The sequence below is a fragment of the Sphaerodactylus townsendi genome, linkage group LG02, assembly GCF_021028975.2.
Source record: "Sphaerodactylus townsendi isolate TG3544 linkage group LG02, MPM_Stown_v2.3, whole genome shotgun sequence".
Lineage (NCBI taxonomy): Eukaryota > Metazoa > Chordata > Lepidosauria > Squamata > Sphaerodactylidae > Sphaerodactylus > Sphaerodactylus townsendi.
The window spans coordinates 156,620,739-156,639,405 of NC_059426.1; the positions used below are offsets into that span (position 1 = coordinate 156,620,739).

Genomic DNA, 18,667 nt, shown 5'->3' on the forward strand with positions numbered 1-18,667 from the left:
TTCAGCTGTTGCTCTTGTTGGACCCTTCCCCTGGATTGGTAAATATTAAACCTGAGAACCTATCCAACTCCTCCTTTTCTGTCATAGTTAGGTCTTCTTGTATGCCTTGTGTGTGTATGTTCAATGTTGGAAAATATATTCCTTGTTTTTCATTATTTTATTAATAAAACTCAACTGCTAATTTTGCAACTTCTGCTCATTTGAGAGTTTTCACCCAGGATTTTCCCCATAAAAAGGTTATAGAGATCAAGTTACACCTTCTTGTGCAGTTCCATCCCCAAAAGCTAATTCCCCCAGCTAAAAATGGAGACAGCCTACTTTGCATAACAAGTTTACTTGGAAGGAAATGAATTAATTTCAACAGAACTCACTTCAAAGACAGTACTCCTGAGATCAAAGCCTTGGTATTTTATTTTTTTGCCATCAAGTCACAGCTGACTTATGTTTACCTCATAGGGTTTTCAAGGCTTTAGATGATCAGAGATGGTTTGCCGTTGCCTGTCCCTGTGTCACGTCCCTGGTGTTCCTTAGAGGTCTCCCACCCAAATACTTGCCAAGGTCAAGGCTGAGAATGTGTGACTGGTGCAAGATCACCCAACAAGTCTCTATGAAACTCCCAGGCCCTAGCCTGACACTTTAGCCACTACACCATGCTGGCTCTCTGCTGATAAATAATCAAATACTAATCATACAGAAGTCAGATTTTACAATTTAACTTAAACCCTTACCCTCTCTCCATCAGATCCAGGCTTTACTGCCCTTATGGTCAATTCCAAGAGTCCCATATCCATAACTCTAACATAATCTGAAAAAAAGCAAAACAAATACCTGCTGAACTGCTTAAAAGCTGCTTACCTTAAGCAAACTATTAATTTTAAAAAACGTAATCATCCTCTGTTTAAACAGGAGTTTGGCTTACTTGCCAATACATTAGTTAGGGAAGAATAAACCTTGGATAAACTCCAAGTCTCTCAAAACACCAGACAAGCTTCTGTTGTGCTCCGTTTTGTCCTTTCAATAACCTTGTGAGGTAGGTTAGGCTGAGAGGCAAGTCTGAGTGGCAATTTGAACACCACTTGATGCAGCCATAGTCAAACATACTATATTTACTATGCAGTTGCCTTTAAAGAATTCTCTCCATCTTCCAACCTGCCCTGAAGTCAGACTAATTTCCACCCTACACATCTGCAAAAACATTAAGTCAACTCCATCAACTGTCCTTTTAAAAATACCTTTCTAATTACCCTTGTCTGTATTTTAACTGGAGAAAATGTTAGAATAACTATTCAGGCAAACAATTTTGATGAGCTCACGCTTCAATGGCCCACATTAGGGAAATTTGCTGGCATTCCAACAGAACAAAGAGAAAGTTTCCTGCTTCATATTCAGCCAAGTACTTTAAAAGTTGCAACTTGCCTACCTCACATACCAAAAAAACAGAGTCTGACTTGCTATTACTGACCGCAGTGTCAACAACTAATCAAGACAGCAGCATCTTTTCACCGCCTTTCTTTGAATTCTGTACGTTCATGCCAAAGAGTTAAACACACTTACCTCTCTGGAGGTTCACAGTAACAGCATTGCACTTGTCTGACATATGCAAAGCAGCCTCGTCCAAGATTATTCTACAGCAAAAGCAGATGAACAGAGCAAAGGTACATTTCACATACAGGCAAAGGGATTCTGTTTTTTTTTTTTTTTATGCAGCCTCTATCACTATAGATGAGGTTGAGGGTTCTTCCTCCCCACAGTAATAACTGGTTTATATCCACTCCTCTGTCATAATTATAACTGGCAAGATCAATCCAGACATAATGGAAAGAAACAGGTACAAAGAATTATTTAGGTAAAAATGTCTTAAAATGTTGACAGTAAAGAAAACAGAACATACTGGGTACTCACAGAGCTTTATGGCAGGTGAGAGGCAGCTCATTTGAAGAAGAGTTTGGATTTATACCCCAACTTTCTCTCCTGCAAGGAGTCTCAAAGTGGCTCAATCTCCTTCCCTTCCTCTACTCATTAACAGACACCTTGTGAGATAGGTGAGTTCTGTGAGAACTGTGACTAGCGACCCAAGGTCACCCAGCACGTACCATGTGGAGGAGCCGAGAAATAAATCTACTTCTCTAGATTAAAGTCCACCGCTCATGTACAGGAGTGGGGAATCAAACCTGGTTCTCCAGATTAGAGTCTACTGCTCTTAACCGCCATACTATGCCGGCTCTCTTGTGGGACAGCATTCCCAGACAAAGAAGTTACAACTAGGATTTTGGGGGTGGGGTGGGGTGGGGGGGTGTCACCAAAACCAGTGATTTTAGGATTATGCAGATTCCATAAATATTCTTCTCCCAGAAAAATGTTTCCTCCCAAAACAGTGGCCCATGGAAAAGTTGCCACACATCAACAGTGTGAGCTGGAAAATTTAGTTATCAACTGACAACAGACTCTCAGACTTTATATGGTTTACACTCAACATATCAAACACAGCTAAAACCTAAAATCTTGTTCTACATGCAGTTCTTGACCAAGTGTTTAATTTTTTTTTTACCTGAGAGTAGATGAAGATTTATCTAGTGCAACACTACTTGAAATGCTAAATGTTTCAACTGTGAGAAGAGATCTAGTTGGCAAAAACAGAGGCCTGCCGACAAAAAAGAAAGAAAAGATGAAGAACAAGGTTTCCAGTTCATTTGGAAAGAAATCTAATGAAGACTTCACATTTCTTTTATGGGAATCTGATGTCTTGAATTAGACATTTAGCAAATGGTTCAACTTATGAAACAGACATAATATTTTAATTCAACTGACCTATAGTTCAGAGCACAACTCCAGAGATGGACGTGATATGTTGTAATAGAGGTTGGAGGGTTATATCCCAGCACAGGCTCATCAGAAATGTTCAAAAAATACAAAATCTACAATTACATAAGAACAAGGTAAGGCCGAATGCATTCAAAACATTAAAAAAAGACATGCTTCACAAAATACATAAGATGAGAACAGGCATACCAGGAATGTATTGTAAAGGACCATTTGGTTCAGTAAGTGTAAGTCAGGAAGGGTAAGAAGAATCGAACCACAAAGGGTAAACCTTGCAATTGTGGATAAACCAAATAATTGAACAATAATCTATATGTGGTCCCTGGCTCAAGGGAAGTCTGGATGGCCTCAACCAAGGCCAGGACTTTTTCGGCCCTCGCAGAAGACTCTGTCTGATGAGACCAGGGTCCTACAAGATCTAGTGAAATTCTGAAGGGTCTGTAAAATGGAGTTGTTTCACCAAGCATATGGTTGAGGGAGCAATGGTTACCATTTTTGGCCTCCCCCTCACCATCCACCATCCACAATCTCTCCTGTTACTTTCTCTGTTAGAGCTCACTCTTAATGAGATTTTTGCCATCTGAGCTGGTTAGAAAGTACAGATTTTAAATGAGTCAGTTTTATACATTGATGGTTATTGTATTTTATCTTGTTTTTTATGAATTGTTGTGAACCGCTCGGAGCCCGGAAGGCAAGGAGGCAGTAGAGAAATGCAATAAAACAAACAAATTCTTTCTCATGGTGTTGTAGAGCCTCCGGGTTGTATGGTTTTGTTATAGCAGCATTTTCTCCTGACGTATTGCCTGCGTCTGTGGCTGGCATCTTCAGAGGATCTGATGTTGGGAAAGCAAGTGGAGTATATATCTGTTGGAGTGTCCAGGGTGGGTGGGGAAACCTTGTCTGTGAGTAACAAAGGCGGCAACCAGGTCAATAGTTGAGGGCATCTGAATAGAAGTATGAGTAACAATGAAGATTTATAGCCTTCGAGTAACCCTCAGATAGTACCGTCACTGGTGGGATATCTCTATTCAGATGCTCCCACCAGTGACCTTGCTATCTACAGGGTTACTCCCAGGCTATAGTCTTCATTGTTACTCATACTTCTATTCAGATGCCCTCAACTATTGACCTGGTTGCCGCCTTTGTTACTCACAGACAAGGTTTCCCCACCCACCCTGGACACTCCAACAGATATATACTCCACTTGCTTTCCCAACATCAGATCCTCTGAAGATGCCAGCCACAGACGCAGGCGAAACGTCAGGAGAGAATGCTGCTAGAACACGGCCATACAGCCCGGAAACCACACAGCACCCAAGTGATTCCGGCCGTGAAAGCCTTCGACAATAAATTCTTTCTCAGCTAACAAGGCACCAGAGTAACACGGTTCTTTCGCAAGTAGGCACAGAACCTAAATACAGAAGGACCACTGCCACAGAGCACTGTTTCTCTTTTTTCTCTTCCCATCCCTCATTCACATACCATGCTGAATATTACTTCCATAAATTAAGAAGGGCAGCCTGGACAGAATGTCGGAAGGTAACATTCTCCAGAAGGGTTTATACAGGATATTTATGTTCACTCACAAATGCGGAGAAAAACAGGGAGGGGAAGAGTTCGGGAATATCTTTACCAGCTGTACCCATCTTGCTGGAGATTTGTTTTACCCCCTTTCTATCCAGAAGCACCTAATGCTTACGTCCAGTATTTTAATATTGGGCAATATTAGGATGCAAGGTTCTAGCAGTAAGAACTACTGACTTCTAGTATATGGTCAGTAGTGGTGAAATAATCTTTATATGATTCATAAAAATAACACAGAAATGTGGCTTTCAGCAAGTTACCATACCTGTTCATGCCAGCTTAAGCCTGAAGGAAGTACTCTGTGTTGAAGAGTGGCTCCCCGCAGCCCGACGGCAACCAGAAACTCCTAAAAAATATAAGTGGGTGCACAAAGTTAGTTTATGCTTTCAGATTCCAGAGTGCAGCTTTAAAGTGAATTTTCCCCTTGTTATTTCAATCAATGGTAATACTTGACTTTTCAATGCCATCAGAATGTCAGCTACCAGTAACTAAAGGATGTTATTTAAAATCAAATGCAAACTGAAGGTTCAAAGGATAAGTTTTGAACAACAGTAAAATTCATATCAAATATTCTTAAACTTTACTTCTGGTTCACAAAAGATTATGCCACAGGAAATCTATTCATCTTTAAAGGTGGCAAAGGTCTTCACTGGTGTGGCTCCCACTAACAAGTTTTGCAGCAGCTGGTTGGGGGAAAGGGGAGAAGGACCATCCTTATCAACGGCAGCTATCTAAAATGAACCAATATTGCCAAAGAGCTATCTAATGAACTCATCTAGAAAAGAGCCCATTACGACAGATGTACAAATGCACACAAATATGATATGGGTTGTTTCCTATCAGCCATGAATGCAAGGAAGATGTCTCCCTTCCCCCAGCATCCTGCTGCCACGGCCAAATTCCAGTCCAAGGAGATAGCTGGAGAAAAGCCAGTGGCCGTGACTGCTGGGTTGCACTCCACTCCTGTCTGATTCAATCAAATTCAGTCAAAGATGTGCAACTTACTTGCCTCTGCTGGCCTGAATAGCCCATTTAAGAGATTTTGTGTGTATGTGTGTGTTGGGGGTAGGAGGTATAATGGTCATGCAGTGCCTTGAGCACCAGTTGCTTTGCCAGACCTAACACAAAGTGTATGTAGCCAGGCTCCTGAGGCACTGCTTAGGAATGGGGGTATCTGCATGTAAACAACGACAGCTACTGCCACCATGTTCCAGTTACAAGGTGCTGTGGTTTTCCTTCCCTCCATGGGCCATAGTGATGGGCCTTTGCCTCTAGGTCCTGCCCCAGCAGCACCTCTGCCTCCACACTGCCTCCCACATTTATCCACAAGCGCCATTTCACTGGCAATTCATAGGGTGCAACCCAAAGCCTTATTTTTAGATCAGATAGATTAAGAAACCTTCTTAAGCTGCAACATAAATACGGAAAGCACAGAAACCAGGAAGGAAAAATGCAGAGTATCTAAAAAAATAAATGGTTTCATTCAAGCTGCAGAAAAAGCCTTTCAAAAGGTACCTTAAACTAGTTTTATGGCCCTGAGCTAATGGACATATGTTTCAGTACCGAAGAAAACTGAAGATCTAAAATAATAATTTCCTGTGGAAAATGGTGAAGGAAGAAGGGCGAACATTATGATTTCATGCAAATGGTTGTATGGGAAATATATGTAGAGCTTACTTTCTAACTACAAACCTTGGTATTGGTCTCAGATTTATTTGACTGTATCTTCACTGCAACAGACAGCATGCTTAAAGAATCCACTCCCACGCCATCTGAAGAAGTCCTACTGAGGCCGCCTTCTTCAGGAACATAAATGGTAGGTTCTAACCAGTGAGGATGTGTTGTGGTTGGCAGTCGGATCTCAGATGAAGAGACAACACCATCTAGTATACCTGCAGAAAGATTTGTTTTTGAGTTAGGTGCCCCTCTGAAGTTAACATGCACCAGAGGAAAACATTTTGTTTTACTCTACAGCTAGAATAATGTGGCTTACATTAAAAAAAAACACACACAAACACACTGTAATGTACAAGCATAAGGCAGCTGCTGTAAAGTCCATTTACCTATATACACACATTTAATTTTGCTATGTAGTTAACAGATGAAATTAGTCTCTCTCTTCATAGGCATGTGTTATGACTAGCTCCGAATTCAGATTTTCCCAAAACTGTTACATTTATTAGCCATGTCATATCCTCTTGGATTAAAAAAACCAAACGCAATATTCTTCACAAATTATAGGGGAAACTTTTTTCCACATATTTTTCTAGCTGGTATTATGAATACCGCAACTAGAACACAGCTGTATTGAATGAGTTTGTGTGAAAGAGTGTGAATGAATGAGTTTTAGGCTTACATCTATATCAATACTTAACTGGATTCACATCCTGGAACTGAGAGGGACACCCTCGAAGGAGAGTGCTCTAGGGCACTGAACCTGAAGGAATTCACGATACCCAAGACTGAATATAAAATTAATGGAACTGCATCTGAGAAATGGAGTATGCCAGGTTCATGGAAGAAATATCTATCAGCAGTTGTTAGTTTTGACTATCAGGTGAAATCTCCATGCTCAGAGACAATATTTATTTGAATACCAGTCGCTGAGGAATAAAGAAACTAATGGCATCCCATTCCTTCGTAAACTCCCCAGAAACACCCTACTGGAAACAGATGGACCCTTGATACAGTCCAGCAGAGGTGGAACTGTGACATTTTTTCAAAGTTAGGACACAATCTAACATATGGAATAGCTTCTAAAAGCCAATCAGCTTGCAGGACCCACAAACCCGTTCCTGATACGTGTCACACACATTATTAAATAGTAGCCTAGGTAAGCGAAAGCAGCACATGCTTCCCAACTTTTCACAGATCTGACCTCAACAGTTTACATCAAATTAATACTTCAGATTTTTTTTTACCTTGATGGTATAAGCTGAGGCTACCACAGTGGACACAGATGTAATGCTTGTCTTCAAAGCCCTCGTATTTCGTAGCGCAGAACAAAGAACCGCTACTGAATTCAAACCAAAATTCTCCATGTTTGCCTTCTAGTATATTCCCATCATCTTGCTGGAAGGGTAGATAAGAAAGATGCATGAAATCCAAATGCGTTTAGCGGTTTGGAACTTCTTGCAACAAATAACTGCTACTGCTGAAAAAACTTCTTTTTTTAAACCAGGAGGCCCCAACCTTTTTGAGCCTGTGGGCACACTTGGAATTCTGGCACGGCACGGGCACTGCCACAAAATGGCAGCCAAAGTAGATGGAGCCAGTCACAAAATGATTGCCACAGATTAACTTTTAAAAAAACAGCGTAGATCCTTGTGCTATGGTGGCAGCTGCTGCCAAAACAACATTTTAAATAAAATCTGCACCGCCAGTGAAATCTCCAGTAGTCAATCAGACATAATGCTGGGCAAAAGCTCTACCTGGTCCTGTCCATTTCCTAAAGAACACCTCGTGGGCACCAGAAAAGGTGCCATGGCAGCCACAGGCACCCTGTTGGGAACCTGTGGTTTAAGCCAAAGCATATCTAAGAGGCTTGAACTTCCCCCTATCCCTTTCCCAAGTTAAACTAAAAATGATAAGCAGCACAAGGGTTTATACACTATAAGCACCAAAACAAAGCTAGCTCATCCTCTGCTAGTTTCTCACCTTCACATCTGTGAATATTGACAGTAATCCATGATTAACATTCAGAAGAACTGAAAGAAAACTCTGAGTGTTCCTGTTTTGGGATTCAACTTTTTTCTTCCTCCTTGAAGAATAGTTGGGATCAACTGTAGAAAAGTATTGTAACGTTTCCTCTTCTGACCCACTCTCATCATCTGCAAGAAAACCAGTTACGTATTTAAATAATGTACCAAGGACAGCTTAATGACATTTTTCAGCTTTAAAAAATTAGATTATTAGAAAGGAAGGTTTAAAATGCTTTGGGGAATAAGTAATTATCCCTTAATCAGTTCAGCAACTCCAGCTGCTTGAGAGACAGAAACACATACAGACTCACATATTTAGTACTGCAATTTTAGCGGATGTATACAGTATATTACCATAGTGAATAGTAGATTTGAATTGACTAAAACTGTCTTTACTGAAAGTGTTGATCAACTGGCTGGCCACTGAAAGTCCAACACCATAAGAGAGATTTTCAAACGTTTCTACAGGAGATGGAGCTGTGGGTTCCCACAATAATAAATCATTACTGATCCTAGAAAGGAAAAAAAAGAGGAAGAAAATTAAACTACCAACTTTTGACACTATAAAGGCCATCCTATGCACGCCTGGTAAAAAGTTTGAACACATGAAGTTGCTTTATATCACAACAGACCAATGGTCCATCAAGCATCAGTGCCACTTACTTAGACTGTCAGTAGCTATCCAGGGTCTCAGGCAGAGATTTTTCAAAGCACCTACTACCTGGTCCTTCTAACTGCCGATGAAGGGATTGTATCTAGAGCCTTCTGCATGCAAAGCGAGATGCTCTTCCACTGAGCGATAGCCCTCCCACAGTTTTCCAAAAAGAGACAAAGAAGGGTCCTTCAATAAGTAACTGGCACTTTATCTTGTCAGTGCCAACGTTTGAAATATTTGTTTACAAGCTACAGACAAAAAATCTATTTAAAAAAAACCTTTCAATATTTGCCTTATTTTATTATATTGATACCCCACCCTTCCCCGCTGGAGCCGGACTCAAGGCAGCTTACGTAGAAGTTAAAACATTAAAAATCAATATTGTAAAATTATTCCCAAAAAATCTAAAACACATAAAGATGACAACCTAATAAGAGTTCTAGGACCCCAAGCGTAATCGTCTATTTCATCCCCATTCTGGCTGAATTTCATTCTGAGGGTTTTTGGGGGGGCGGGGGCAGGGGAAAAGGTGAGTGATGAGGGAATGCACTAGGTACAAGAAGGAAATTGAGAGGTTGGCAAGACGATAGTATCTATACAGCTCTTTGGAAGTCAGATAATGTACAACTACTGACTACAAGCCAGAGAACCACTCAAGGATTGTCTGTGCCCGTAACACATGACTTAGTGGGACCTGAAAATTTTTCTCTTTGACTGCCAAGACCATGTGCCCTACCATAATCTTGAGGAACATCCATTTCAAAAGTGAATTGCCTAGTAGCAGAATGGCAGAGAGGACCTTTGTTCAGAGAGCACGGAAGATAATTGAAAACCATGTTGAGTATATAGTGTTCATTGTGTGGTTCTCTGAAGGACTGCCATTGAGAATTAATCTAACTCCTCTGAAGATGCCAGCCACAGTTGCAGGAGAGTTGCAGGAGAGTCATAAGAACATAAGAACATAAGAACAAGCCAGCTGGATCAGACCAAAGTCCATCTAGTCCAGCTCTCTGCTACTCGCAGTGGCCCACCAGGTGCCTTTGGGAGCTCACATGTAGGATGTGAACGCAATGGCCTTCTGCGGCTGTTGCTCCCAATCACCTGGTCTGTTAAGGCATTTGCAATCTCAGATCAAGGAGGATCAAGATTGGTAGCCATAAATCGACTTCTCCTCCATAAATCTGTCCAAGCCCCTTTTAAAGCTATCCAGGTAAGTGGCCATCACCACCTCCTGTGGCAGCATATTCCAAACACCAATCACACGTTGCATGAAGAAGTGTTTCCTTTTATTAGTCCTAATTCTTCCCCCCAGCATTTTCAATGAATGCCTCCTGGTTCTAGTATTGTGAGAAAGAGAGAAAAATTTCTCTCTGTCAACATTTTCTACCCCATGCATAATTTTGTAGACTTCAATCATATCCCCCCTCAGCCGCCTCCTCTCCAAACTAAAGAGTCCCAAACGCTGCAGCCTCTCCTCATAGGGAAGGTGCTCCAGTCCCTCAATCATCCTTGTTGCCCTTCTCTGCACTTTTTCTATCTCTTCAATATCCTTTTTGAGATGCGGCGACCAGAACTGAACACAGTACTCCAAGTGCGGTCGCACCACTGCTTTATATAAGGGCATGACAATCTTTGCAGTTTTATTCTCAATTCCTTTCCTAATTATCCCCAGCATAGAGTTTGCCTTTTTTACAGCTGCCATGCATTGAGTTGACATTCCCATGGAACTATCAACTAAGACACCTAAATCCCTTTCCTGGTCTAATCAGGAAATTTTCCTTTCTAGTCAGGAGAGGATGCTGCTAGAACATGGCCATACAGCCCGGAAACCATACAGCACCCCAGTCTAACTCCTGTTTTCACAAACAATTAAACAGACTAAAAAAAACACAGGTAATAACTATTAAGAAGACCGATGCTTAATACTTGCCTATTGTAAAGCTTCTCATAAAAACCCTTGCTCGGTAATGTTAAGCACACGTTTGGTAGCATGAGCTCCAGTATATAATGAGAATTGCTGATGGCTTTATCCTGAAACTCAACCATCTCCACTGCATCTCCCGGCATCACCATCTGGACATGAAATAAAACATGAAATAACAAGCGGAGCCACCAGTGCAATTACTAAATCTCCATACTACCATAGCACAACATACATCAACCATTACTGATTTTTGCTCAAGGATGACTGATTTCCACCTTTTGTAGTTCTACTAACAACTCCAATATTATTCTGCATCTAGACCTCAAGCCCTGCTTTTAAACAGCAGTTTGGCCAAAAGAGAGGTAAGCCAATGATGCTCAGTAACTGATCACAGACTCAATGCATCTGAGGCTGCTGTTTAAAGTGCCTACAAAGGGTCATTGTAGAAGTTCAAGTAATGGATGCAAACGAGCTACAACCTACTTAGATTAATGCAATCAGCCATACATGACAATTGTCCAGGTGTTTGGCAACCTCAGATGCTGCACTCTTAGGCAAAAGAAGGGACACTTATCGAGGCTTCAAAGGGTGTCACACAAGATTCATAAACCCTATTTACCTCAGTGGTTCACAAGTGGTATAGTCCTGCCTTAGGGAACTTGTGTGCAATCAACTGACATAGCCTCAACAAATAATTAATCACCACAAAATATGCTTTATTAGAGATTAATAATCATAATCCTTTTGGATGCAATTAGTTTCTCAAAGCCATCACTTGAATATGTAAGCATATAAATGTAGCAATACCTTGTGGCTCATAACCAAAAGCAAGTAAAGTATCTGACACTTCCAATTTCCGCAGGTCACTGCTGTGTTCACTGTATAACCTGATATTGTAATTTTCCTGTTCATTCAGACGCCGGGCAAATGAAGCTTGAAAAGCAGAATCCACCCCTCCCCACACAGACCATAAGAACTGGACACGCTTCAGCTATCTGTCAGATTTGCCGCTATAAGAATCATTGTGTTGAGCCCAAATATGACCCTTCACGCTTACCTCTTCATTCTCAAACATGACCCTACGAGAGGAAAAGGGAGACGGCTCTGGTCTTCTAAGATCACACACGTCCTTTAGGGAATGAGAGCCGCCTTCTTCTTCCTCTTGGAAGTGGCCGTCAACTTCCTCCTCATCTTCAGCAGCCACCCTTTCCAGAATGGAGTGTACGGCAAGGGGGTTTATTTTGAGTACAATCCTATTCAAACAAGAAGAGGAAGCAGGACTTGTGATTAAATAGGTATATGAGTTTTAGAGCAATGACAAGGTTTTTGCAAAGTGTGCTGTTAAGTCATTTTTTTTGTCACAAAAAATGAAATGTTAGGCCTCTAACTACTGTATTTATAAATACCATATTTAGCCTCAATGTAACTCTGCTGCTTCTGGCTTGCTGGCACCCAGACAGCGACAATGGTGTTACAACTAGATTAATTTTGGTCTGCCCTTCCTGATCATCCCCACAGTGCTTTAGCATACCCTGAGGACTTGAACTTGGATCTCCCAGAACCTGATCCAACACTCTAACATGTGCACCACATTTTCTGCTGTTCTAAATCTTGCATGGAGTGCAACAGACCCCTCTAGCTGGGACCTTTACACCAAAATGTGACTGCATAATTATTCAAGAAATAAACAGAATAAATCCTATCTGGGGTAAGTGTAAGCAAGTTTTCCCATCTCTGCCCTCTTGCTTCAGCCCCCTGAAGTCATGCCCTTGAGGATAAAGGAGTCCCCAAGAACACCATGGGTAGTTGGGGTCTGCAATGGAAAGCACAAATCTTCTAAAATTGCCTCCTTCTTCACCAAAGGCAGAAAGTCTTCTGTTAGCAAAGTATGCGGTTAGAATAAACCCTTAAATTATACAATTACCTTTATTGCTGTTTTGTTAGTTATTGTCAAAAATGACCAGCTGTCTTTGTGTCACAGGCTTTCTAACAACTGCCTGGGTTTATGGCAGAACATCTCCATAGCAAAAGGACATGAGAAGACATCGCCATATATGGCAAACAAGTCCATCACTTTTAGAGACCAGGTCTATTTTAACAAATCTTGGGGTTGGATTCAGAACAAGGACTTTGTGAGTCTCCATATGTATCTGCGATTTTCCCCGATCTCTCCCTCTGCTCTCTTCTGTGTATGACATATAAATGACAACAGAAGGAGGAGGGAGTGATTTCAGTTCCTTTCCCTCCCTGCTACAGCCTCCTGGCCAAAGTTGCTATCATCCTACATGGATCTCAGTAGTGGCTGGGGCAACAGCAGAAAGACCTGCAACCATCAGACCATCCCACAGATGGCTTATGGGACCCAATCTCTGTTACATCAGTAGTGGAAAATTCTAAACATCTCAGAAGCAGATAACTTTTCCACTGGTGGCTTCTGGTCACATTCTGAAGCTCTTGGGAACAACAGGAGGTGTTACTGAGCCTTATCAGGACCGCACTTGGAGTACTGTGTTCAGTTCTGGTCGCCACATCTCAAAAAGGATATTGAAGAGATAGAAAAAGGGCAGAGAAGGGCAACAAGGATGATTGAGGGACTGGAGCACCTTCCTTATGAGGAGAGGCTACAGCGTTTGGGACTCTTTAGTTTGGAGAGGAGACGGCTGAGGGGGATATGATTGAACTCTATAAAATTATGCATGGGATAGAAAATGTTGACAGAGAGAAATTTTTCTCTCTTTCTCACAATACTAGAACCAGGGGGCATCCATTGAAAATGCTGGGGGGAAGAATTAGGACTAATAAAAGGAAACACTTCTTCACACAACGTGTGATTGGTGTTTGGAATATGCTGCCACAGGAGGTGGTGATGGCCACTAACCTAGATAGCTTTAAAAGGGGCTTGGACAGATTTATGGAGGAGAAGTTGATTTATGGCTACCAATCTTGATCCTCTTTGATCTGAGATTGCAAATGCCTTAACAGACCAGGTGCTTGGGAGCAACAGCCACAGAAGGCCATTGCTTTCACATCCTGCATGTGAGCTCCCAATGGCACCTGGTGGGCCACTGAGAGTAGCAGAGAGCTGGACTAGATGGACTTTGGTCTGATCCAGCTGGCTTGTTCTTATGTTCTTATCACACCAATATCCTGCTTTACCTGGGCCAGTCAAAGTTGTCTGATGAGGTCATCTCTCCAGCTTCACCACTGGAGACTTGGAAAAAATTTACCAATTCCCCATTATTTTCTTCAAATGACCCTGTTGTAAACAAACGAACAGAACAGATTAGGTAGTGTGGGCCTGCAATTAGTTGCTCTGGCATAATAATTATGAACACAATATGGACTCTAAAAATCAGCAGGTTACCAGTCTTTTCCGATCACACTGGCCCTTTCCGCATGGCGGCGGCGGCGCTTCTCCACCGGCATAATTTATGCTGGTGGAGGTGTGGGGACAGCAGTCCCGGCTCCCTCCCTAGCCAGAGAGGTGGCTCCGCACGGAGCCACCTCTCGGTAGCCCTCCCCCACTCATCTGCCTCTCCAGCGTCACTCTAGAGGGCTGCAGGGACGCACCTACACTGCCCTCTGACCCCTGGAGGTCGGAGGACAGCGTGGGCGGGTCCCTGAAGTCCTCCAGAACAACGCTGGAGTGGCAAGTGAGTGGGAGCAACGGGGAAAGGGGCAGCTTCCCTGCGGTGCGGTTTGCACTGCACCAACGGGAAGACGCCCCTTTTCAACAACCTCGCTCGTGGAGCAGGGTTGGAAAAATGGCATCTTTGCACCGCTGGAGGGGAGCGAGGACGGCGCTGCTGCAATGCAGCAGCGCCTCCTATACGAACAGCTCCTTTGGGACAGCGTTTTTGCTGTTCCTAGGGTGCTGTTTTTGGCCCGTGCAGAAAGGGCCAATGAAATGAGAAGAGACTTTATTTGAAACCCACTTTTTGTACAATTAGCTGCTATTTTACAGAAAGGAATCTGGCCTATGGGAGCTCATGCCAAATTTGTCAACCTCAGCAAAACCATAATGCTTTCTGCAAGATGGTTACCATCCTGGAATCTGATAAGGATTTTTAAATTGCTAGCAAAGCACACTACAGAATTTCTTACAGCTTGTTACTGTGCAGAATAGCAAACAATCAAGCTAACCAGTAAAGAATATAAAAAAGATTATTCTAAAGAACATGGGAGGTATGACAGTGTCCACCTTGGCAACTGATATGTTAATACCCACCAGTTAGGTTGTTAAGTACCTTCCTGTTCATAGCTTTATGAGATCACATAGTATAACTTTTCCTTTACCTACTCCTGGTTTTTAAGTCAGGAAAAGTAGGATCAAATTCTTCTCAGAAAAGTAGAATCAAATTCTTCTCAGGAGCAGCAGTGGCGTAGGAGGTTAAAAGCTCATGTATCTAATCTGGAGGAACCGGGTTTGATTCCCAGCTCTGCCGCCTGAGCTATGGAGGCTTATCTGGGGAATTCAGATTAGCCTGTGCACTCCCACACATGCCAGCTGGGTGACCTTGGGCTAGTCACAGCTTTTCGGAGCTCTCTCAGCCCCACCCACCTCACAGGGTGTTTGCTGTGAGGGGGGAAGGGCAAGGAGATTGTAAGCCCTTTGAGTCTCCTACAGGAGAGAAAGGGGGGATATAAATCCAAACTACAACTACTCCTCTTCCTCTTCAGAGAAGGCCTCAGCAGTGTCCAAATGAGCAATTTCTGACCAGTAGAGGTGTTACCATTGAGGTGTGCCAAGAAACTCCACTTTTCCCAATTTGGCAAGCCTGTTCCAAAATGGCATTTCCACCAACACTTTTGATGTTGACATAAGCTTATGCCATCCACAAATTTCTCAAGGAGGACTAAAAAGCACGATCAATGCAATGGTATTACAAGTATTCAATTTAAAAAATGCAGCATCAAAACAGGCAAGGGATTACGCAAGCTCATCCCCTGACACGCGGAAGCTTCCACGCTAAGCTGAACCCTTTCATTACACAAAAAAGTAGCTAATCGTAAAAATATTCTAGAAAGCAAACTGCTCTGTGCATCCAAGGTGGGTTACAAACAAGTGCAAAGATTCAAGAACAAGGAACTCTATCCACTGAGCAACGGATGAATGTCTGAAGTATAGACTTTCAGACTTAACTGAAGGTACAAAAATATTGTTGCTACATGTGCTGTACTGTATAAAAACTAATTCACTTTCTCTGAGAAAAGCCTGCAATCCATCCAAATCCATCAGAAATAGAACAAATACAGATCTCACTCATTTGTGGAACACCACAACTACTGCAGAGTGTTGTAAGCACTCGCTGACAGTTTGCTCCTCTTACCGGTTAGTTCTTTAAAAGTGAGCTCCAGTTTAACTTGCTCTGGAGTTGGCCCTCCAGTAAACTCCGTCTGAAGTTCCATATCTGTAAATTCTAAGTGGAGAACTTCTTTCTGAAGTGACTTTTTAAACCACGGTCCTCGTTCCGGGTCTGATCGTAGATCAGGTATTGGGAAACGGACAGAAAGCTTCAAAGACGGTGCAGTTACTTGTACGGATACTTTGCAATTTGCAGGGGTACGTGAATCATCTAGAAAAACTTCCGCAAATGCTTTGTGCTGAAGTGGAAGGAAAGAAAGAAAGAAAGAAAGAAAGAAAGAAAGAAAGAAAGAAAGAAAGAAAGAAAGAAAGAAAGAAAGAAAGAAAGAAAGAAAGAAAGAAAGAAAGAAAGAAAGAAAGAAAGAAAGAAAGAAAGAAAGAAAGAAAGAAAGAAAGAAAGAAAGAAAGAAAGAAAGAAAGAAAGAAAGAAAGAAAGAAAGAAAGAGACAGAGAGAGACAGAGAGAGACAGTGAAGTTGAATAATTAGTTGCATCCACTTTCAGCAATGTTCATGAGAAAAAGGTTGCACTTTGCAGCTGGGGGAAAATAATTCCCCCTGGAAGAAATTTGAGCAACTGTTCTCAGAAAAGTGGTTTAGAAATCAATCATATCTCACCGTCACATTATTTTCTTGTCTGTTATTTACAAAACAGGAGATTGGATTGTGGCGAAACAGTCTCATTCAGGAGCAGAAAGCGTTTCCACCCACACATTTTTGGGTGGGGTGAATTTTCCCCAAAGGGTATAACATATTGATAATTTTAAACAACCCTCTGAAGCTCAGAAGAAGGTTTTTGAAGGCTGAAGAACAGGAGTGGTACAAAGTAGCAAAACATTCCTTGTGAGTATGGCATATATAATTTGAGAATTCAGAAAAATCTACAGTGGTTTTAAGACTTTATTGTGCATATATTTATTAGTAAACAGAGTGGCTTGTGCCCATTATTAAAGCAGCAAAACAAAGCACCCAAAAATAAGACAAGGGGTTGTACTCAGAAACAGTTTGTTCGGTATGCAGGAAAATAATGACTGTAACTTAAAATATACTCTCCTCGTAGTGGCACAATGACTACTATTGAGAAGCCATGTTGACAATAGTTTTCTCTTTGCTGAGAAGCAATGTTGACAATAGTTAAGAAACAATTAAAAGGAAAAACACGGGAAGGAGGGAATTAGCTCCCTCAAGTCTCTGACAATGTACGGTGGAGATCTGGTTGAAGTGGAGGGGCAGTTTGCCCCAATAATTCCCACCAGCGCCCCAATTTCTTGCAGGCCCCTAGATTGCTTAGTGTAGACTTTAATATTTAGTAGCCCAGAATTTAAAGCATGAAGGTTTAAAGCCAAACAGCTGTTCTATCTCACGTGTTGTTTCCTATCCACTTGCAGCTAAGTAGAAGGGAATACATGGCTTTTTCCATTGGTCTGCCTGGTCTAGCTACTGACCAGCCCCATTCACGCCACCACTATAGGAGAGGGAAGAAAGGACACATAGGCTAAGTACTGTTGTGGCATTTTCTTCCTAGCTCTCACAAATGGGTAGCCAGTCTGCAAACAAAGGATTATGATGCTTACCAGGCTAATGTGTTTGTTGTACGAGGTGTACATGTGTGAGGCCATCATCTCCACCGTACTTAGCTTTTGAGGCTGAAGCAAGGAATTCAGTCTGTCAACAATGCTGATATCTAATTCACAAAACACTGGATTCAACTTTATTTGTAATTCAGCTTTTTGTGGGACAGAGCTCAGTCTTCCTTGGCTACCCTGCAGAAAAAAAGGACATCAAAATCTTTAGTGGCATTTTATTACTATTTGTACATTATACACACAAACACACACAGATGCACTAGAACCACTTCATGCATTTCTCTACAGAGACTAGGGGAAAGAATCGCGATAGCTTTACCTGAGGTCCTCTGTTATCTGAGTGTTTGTAATGGAGCTGAAGGCAGGCGCGCGGGTGCAACTTGTCTCCTTGTTTTTCAGAATTAAACATTAGCAGCTTTAAAAATAAAATGACAGGAAAAAAGGATAACAAATGCAAGTAAAAGCAAACCCTTTAATTTTAAAACAATTCATATATCTAATAAAATAAGGACATTGTGATTTCACACACACTTCAGATCACTTGACTTGGGTTCAGAAGACTGACCGACTGTCCATCCATTCATACTTTGTACTTACTGTACTGCCCACCCCTGAAGGGTTCTGGGCGGTTTACAATTTAAAACAGATAAAATACATCATAAAAATCTTGAAACTCATACATCGGGCCACAGGCCACATAAACTTAAAATCACTTATGAGATGGCAAACAACTCTAAACAACCAGGGGCGGTCAGAAAACATCACCTCTTCAGTATAGGGAAATGAATGAATAAAGGTTTAGCCACCTCTCCCCCAGATAACAACGTATCTCCCCCTCCACCAACCCCAAGTAGCACACTTTAACTCAGTGGTTCTCAACCTGTAGGTTGCAACCCCTTTGGGGGTCGAACGACCCTTTCACAGGGGTCACCTAAGTCTCTCTGCATCAGTGTTCCCCATCTGTAAAATGGATAAATGTTAGGGTTGGGGGTCACCACAACATGAGGAACTGTATTAAAGGGTCGCAGCATTAG

General features: G+C 41.9%; 1 protein-coding gene across 5 annotated transcripts in view; it reads right to left on the reverse strand.

Moving 5' to 3' along the window:
• Positions 1-18,667, reverse strand: part of ATG2B (autophagy related 2B) — a 60,086-nt gene that overhangs the window by 20,733 nt on the left and 20,686 nt on the right. For all 5 annotated transcript variants that reach the window (XM_048485311.1, XM_048485310.1, XM_048485309.1 and 2 more), the window contains 15 exons: positions 17,953-18,048; positions 17,622-17,810; positions 16,015-16,288; positions 13,841-13,940; positions 11,742-11,937; positions 10,691-10,833; positions 8,460-8,617; positions 8,062-8,234; positions 7,326-7,476; positions 6,097-6,296; positions 4,670-4,750; positions 2,809-2,915; positions 2,549-2,641; positions 1,555-1,625; positions 729-805 (listed from right to left, as the gene is read on the reverse strand). In XM_048485311.1, coding sequence (XP_048341268.1) covers positions 729-805; positions 1,555-1,625; positions 2,549-2,641; positions 2,809-2,915; positions 4,670-4,750; positions 6,097-6,296; positions 7,326-7,476; positions 8,062-8,234; positions 8,460-8,617; positions 10,691-10,833; positions 11,742-11,937; positions 13,841-13,940; positions 16,015-16,288; positions 17,622-17,810; positions 17,953-18,048 — 2,109 coding nt within the window. The remainder of the gene's footprint in view (positions 1-728; positions 806-1,554; positions 1,626-2,548; positions 2,642-2,808; positions 2,916-4,669; positions 4,751-6,096; positions 6,297-7,325; positions 7,477-8,061; positions 8,235-8,459; positions 8,618-10,690; positions 10,834-11,741; positions 11,938-13,840; positions 13,941-16,014; positions 16,289-17,621; positions 17,811-17,952; positions 18,049-18,667) is intronic.